Here is a 6,021-nt window from a genome sequence, read left to right as displayed (position 1 = left end):
TGCTCTTCTGTCATGGTATAGGCCGGGTAGCAGGGTGGTTAAGTTACTGGCTATATCCAGAAGCAGAGTAGGGGTGGGGAGATGTCGCAGCGGTTGAGTTGCTGCCTTACACGCAAGAGATACAGATTCGATGCTGACGACAGATACTCTGTATGTACTCCCTGTAACCACATGCGTTTTCTCCGGGTGCTCCGGTTTCCTTCCACACTCCAACGACGTTATGTACAGGTTTGTAAGTTAATTGATTTCGGTAAAAATTGTGAATTGTCCCTAATGTGTAGGATAGTGCTAGTGCACGCTGGTTGGTGCGAACTTCGTGGGCAGAAGGGCCTGTTTCCACACTATCTCTAAAGGAGCAGAGTATTTTTCAAAAGTCATAGGAGCAGAACTATGATACTCAACCGATCAAGTGTACTCCACCATTCATTCATGGCTGATCTATCTTTCCCTCTCAACCCCATTCTCCTGCCTTCTCCCCATGATCCTTGAAACCCCAACAAGAATCTGTTAATCCCCACCTTAAAAATACCCAATGACTTGGCTTCCATGGCAATGAATTCCACAGATTTGCCACCCTCTAACAAAAGAAATTCCTCGCCTTTCTAAAGGTACGTCCTTTTATTCTGAGCTGTGCCCCTCTGATCCTTGACTCTCCCACCAGTGAAAACATCCTCTCCACATTCACTCTATCCAGGCCTTTCACTATTTGGTAAGTTTCAATGAGGTCTCCTCTCATCCTTCAAAACTCTAGTGAGTAGACAGGCCAGTGCCATCAAACTATTCTCACCAAAGCACCTGTGGAATTTAAATGCTAGTGATTGAACACCTGGAATAAAGGCAAGCATGTATAATTGTGACCAGATTGGTGCACTGTTGTCCTTCACCCTTAGTTTATTGTCATGTGTACTGATTCCATAGCTCTTGCCTGACGGGAGAAGAGAGTGACCAAGACGAGACTCATTCTTGATTGTGCTGGTGGCCTTGCTGAGACAGTGTGGTGTGGTTGGATCTTCTTGGTCTGTACCTGAGACTGAAATGTCACCCATCCCTGTTCTGAGATGCTGCAGGACCTGCTGAATTACTTCAGTGTAAACCAGCATCTGCAGTTCCTACACACGAGTTACTCCAGCAATTTGGGTTCTTTCTAAAATCATCAACGTGGTTGAGATTAAGGTCTACAATGATGGTCATGACCTCTACCTTACAACAATTCTTCCACTTACTGACCTGCTGCTCTGGAACCCACCCCACTGCTACTCCAGCTTAAATCTTCTCAAATACAGAAAGGAGATGGAGAACTTAGTAACATGGATTCAGGACAACAACCTCTCACTATTGACTTCAGGAAGCATGGTGAAGTACATGCCCCAGTCAACTTTAACAGTGTCAAAGTGAAAATGGTTGCGTTTAGTTTCTTGGCATTAATATTACTGACAATCTGTCATGGACCATCCACATTGATGCGACAACCATCAGTGCCCCAACTCCTCAGGATACTGAGGAAATTCAGAATGTCTCCAAAATTTGCAAACTACAGCATAGAAAGCATGCTGTCAGAGTGCATCACAGGTTGGTTTGGGTTCAACGCTACCCAAGACTGCCGAAATGTCAGAGTACTGGAGATATAGCCCAGTCCATCATAGCCAGCCCTTTCTCCATTGACCACCTACACTTTATGCTGCCTCAGAATCATAATATCTACTGACATGGCCTCCACAGCCCTCGGTGGCAATGAGTTCCAAAGAGTTCTACCCTTTGACTAAAGAAGTTCCTCCTTTCTAAAGAACGGCATTTAATTCTGAGGCTATGACCAGTGAAAACATCCTTTCCACATCCACTCTATGCGTTTCATTAAGGTTCCCCCCCCCTCTAAATTCCAATGAGTAGGGGGCCAGTACTATCAATTGTTCATCAGATGCTAACCTACTCATTCCTGGATCATTATTGTAAATCTCCTCTGGGCGCTTACCAGAGCCAGCACATCCTTCCTCAGATATGTGGCCCAAATCTGCTCGCAATACTCCAATTGCGGCCTATCCAGCGCCTTAAAGAGCCTCAGCATTACATCTGTTTTTTTGTATTCCAGTCCTCGATATAAATGCTATCATTGAATTTGCCTTAGTATTGATTTGACTTGCAAATTAACTTTGTGGGAGTCCTGCACCAGCACTCCTAAGTCCCTTTGCACCTCTGATTTCTGGATTTGCGCTCCTTTTAGAAAATAATCTACGCCTTTATTCTTATTACCAAAATGCATGACTCCGCACTTTGCTACACTGAATTTCATCTGCCACTTCACTGTCCACTCTCCTTACCTGTCCAAGCCCTTCTGCAGAGTCCTTGCTTCCTCTACACTGCCTGCCCCTCCACCTATCTTAGCATCATCTGCAAACTTGGCCACAAAGCCTTCAATCCCCTTATCAAATCATTAATATACAACGTGAAGAGAAGCGGCCTGAGCACCGACCCTTGCGGAAAAAGCCCCTTTTGGCAAATTGTTAGGGATTTGGCACTGGAAAAGTGACGGTAGAATTGACAAGAAATGTATAGGATGTGTAGGAAGGAACCGCAGATGCTGTTTTCTACCAAAGAGACACAAAATGCTGGAGTAATTCGGCAAGTCAGGCAGCATCTCTGGAGAAAATGAATACGCGATGTTTTGGGTTGGAACCCTTCTATAAGAAATGCATGACTTTTTGAAATTAAAGTATATTTAAAAAATCACAAATTAAAACAATTCCTTTATATACAATTTTTCTTTGAAGCAAGAAAGGATAACCATTCTCAAGTGATGCATTGTTAAAATTGCAGTTAATATTCTGCTAGCAGTAAAATGAAAGGAAAAATGCATTCTCTAAAGTGTGGTAAAGGAGACAGCATATTGGTGATTCACCTATTATCTCATGGAAACAAAGGACAGCACTTTTCTCTCAAACAAAAGTAAAACAAGCATTTAAAAAAAAAGGAGAAATCACAAACATATTTGGTGGAAACCAAAAACAGGTATTTTCTTCCTACCTCTCTGCCCTGGTCACAGAGAAAAGTTTAATTGCCCAATGAAGACTTCACCAAACTTTATTAAGTGATGGCTCATAAATAAGATCAATATTGCAAGAATACAAAGAGCGTAGTTTCATAATATGTACACTATAGTGAACAAAATTAAATATCTCTTCAGTTTAAGCCATTTTCGGAGCATGCTGTTGTGGATAGGTAGAACTAGAACGCATGGTCAAGAGATAAGCATTTAGATTTGGCAACTTTTCTTTTTTATTTTCATCACAGCATAAAATCTAACGGAGACAGTTCTGGTCAAATCCTTCTTCAGATCGCTTCTTTTCGCTGAACAGCAGGAATTGGCTAAAAGAACAAAGGGTTCCGCTGCAAACCTTAAATAAGGGTTATAAAAATAACATCTGCACTGTCTTTAAAACAAAAAAATCAAAAAAAATCATTTCCGGCTTTTATTGAGTTAGCTGTACAAAATGAGTATCCAATCACAAGGCATGAGAAAATGTGCCAATTATTTGTCCATTGTTGCACTGCTGAAAATGTAGCTTTTAACTTAAAAGAAAATGCACAGATTTGTTTAAGGCAGTATTTACTGCTAAAGGGATTAACATGTCTCACCAAAATATGGATTACTCAAATAATATTATGCATAATATGCGTAGAAAGATAAAAGAGCAGTGTTACTAAACATTATAAACCTCCCCCAGACTGACACTCCCAATGCACCTTCCTAAAGCTGGGTCTCGATCTGAAACCATTCCTTCTCTCCAGAGATGCTGCCTGTCCCGCTGAGTTACTCCAGCTTTTTGTGTCTATATTCCTAAAGCTGAACCACTGTTAACAAAAGCTTTTTGTGCAAAGATTTTTTTTATGTGTAGTTCACCTAAAATTAAACTCAAGCCTATTCTGCATTTTTTGCACTGTTAAATTGGTAAACAAGAAGGCAAATCTGAAAAAAATGATGCAAATTATAAGCCATTGAGTTCAGTGACAAATAGAAACCTAGTAGTTATTTAGCCGATAGTAATTCTGAACTGTACAATCATATGATGAAATTAGCCCGCATTACAGCGTTAATCAATGTTTGGTCAAAAGGGTTGGGTCATGAATCTGTCAAATTGCCTGACCCCACAACGTACTGGGAATTAATGGTTCCTACCAAAATAGGAAGCACTTGTAAAAGCAACTTTGTTGGATTCAATGCGTGCAATTGAGGCAAGGATTTACTACGCTTAAAGCAGCTTGAAATAGCTGGTTATAAGTAGTTTGTTGGAAGACTTATCAATACCTCTTCCATACACATAGCTGAGGGTTCCCCAACGATTTCAATACAGGTACAGTATGTGTTGGTGGGAGCTATGGGGCAAGTCTTTAAATTAGAAGAAACCAAACTGTTGCTGCCGCTGAAAGCGTTCTAAAATTCATAAAGCACCAACAAAAGACAATTGTGGTTAGTGACGTTTACGAGGAACACTTGTATTAAAAAAAAAAAAAAGTGGGGTCGGGTCATACAACTTTTATATCCAATACATCTTCATTCATTTTTATATTTGTATAAAAATTGAAAATAAAAAAGCAGTTTCAAATTTTTCATCTCAAATCATGCACAAAATATGCCACTCAGTGGCCTGCGCACACTCACACACACACTCACGCATACAAACACACACACACACGCAAAGAAAGATTTTTCCAATAACTTTTGTTTCTAATGGTGATTCAGAATCTGTGTAAGTGCTACTCTGAGAACAAAGCTGCTTCTCCTTAGTGCCATTTTTTTTGGTCCCAAACTTCATCCACATAAAAACATGCTTTAAAGACCTATCTAATCCACCTGCAACAAGGTGAAACACCAACATTTCTTTGAAAACTCTTTAAACCAATGCTTGCACAGCAAACACCCAATCACTACTGTAGTGATTTCAGAATAATCCACTTTAGAAACAAGCCACCTAGATGAACTCTGCACAGTAATGTTAATACAAATTTAAAATCTACATTATGTTTCTAAAAAGCTATCGTTTAAAACTTGCCTCAAGACTATCTGTCACAGTTCTAAAACAAGAAATGTACTATATACAATTAATACAAATTAAATTCCTTCTCTAAGAAGCTCACAAGTTATAGGAATTAAGAGTATAACAGAAACATATTACAAAACATTTACAAAATAAATACAAATACTATCCGACAGTACTTTACTTCTTTCATCCAGCAAATAGAAAAGTCGTCTTTTCATCATTCAAACTTGGATTTCTTGGCACCTCCACTTTTAGTGCTGTAATCACATTCAAGACATTGTGTTAATAGATACTTTAAAACAGCAGTCAAACTAACCTAATCTTCTATTATATTTCGCCTCCATTTTACTTTCCTTACAGTTATTGCCTTTTGCAGCCACATATTTTGGCTACTGATAGGACAATAAGACATAGGAGCAGAATTAGGCCATTCAGCCCTTCGAGTCTGCTCCGCCATTCAATCATGGCTGATCGATGTTCCCATCCCCACTACATTTTCCTGCCTTCTCCCCTTAACCTTCAACACCCTTACTAATAAATAATCTACTAATCTCTGCTTTCAAAATTTCCAATGACTTGTTCTCCCCAGCCGTCTGTGCAAAGAATTCCTGAGATTCAACATCCTCTGGCAAAAGAAATCCCTCCTCATCTCCATTCTGAAGGTACATCTTTTGATTCTGAGGCTGTGCCCTTATTCTGAAACTATGCCCCGATGGCAAATTTCGCAAAGAAACAAAGTGACAAATGCTAGTCATGAAAAGTACTTGTGTTTCCCTGTCCTGAAGGTTGTTGGAGGTTGAGGGGAGACTTGATACAAGTATATAAAAATTATAAAAGTTGAATGGAGATGTGGAGGGCAAGCTTTTGTTTTGAAAAAGAGTAGTGGGTGCCTGCAACGCATTTCCAGGGATGCAGGTGGAGGTAGACACGGCGTTTAAGAGGCATTCAGATAGACATATAGTAGGCTAACCCATGCTCTCCTGCCTTA

At 40.0% G+C, this 6,021-nt stretch overlaps 1 protein-coding gene across 1 annotated transcript in view; it reads right to left on the bottom strand.

Moving 5' to 3' along the window:
- Positions 1 to 2,735: 2,735 nt before the first annotated feature.
- hcfc2 (host cell factor C2) overlaps positions 2,736 to 6,021 on the bottom strand; it is a 47,151-nt gene continuing 43,865 nt past the window's right edge. Inside the window, exon 25 of the mRNA XM_033038062.1 lies at positions 2,736 to 5,290. Coding sequence (XP_032893953.1) covers positions 5,251 to 5,290 — 40 coding nt within the window. The 3' untranslated portion in view covers positions 2,736 to 5,250. The remainder of the gene's footprint in view (positions 5,291 to 6,021) is intronic.

Source organism: Amblyraja radiata, chromosome 19, assembly GCF_010909765.2.
Source record: "Amblyraja radiata isolate CabotCenter1 chromosome 19, sAmbRad1.1.pri, whole genome shotgun sequence".
In the NCBI taxonomy this organism is placed as follows: domain Eukaryota; kingdom Metazoa; phylum Chordata; class Chondrichthyes; order Rajiformes; family Rajidae; genus Amblyraja; species Amblyraja radiata.
The sequence above is the reverse complement of the archived record's forward strand: the minus strand, read 5'-3'. Positions and strand labels throughout refer to the sequence as shown.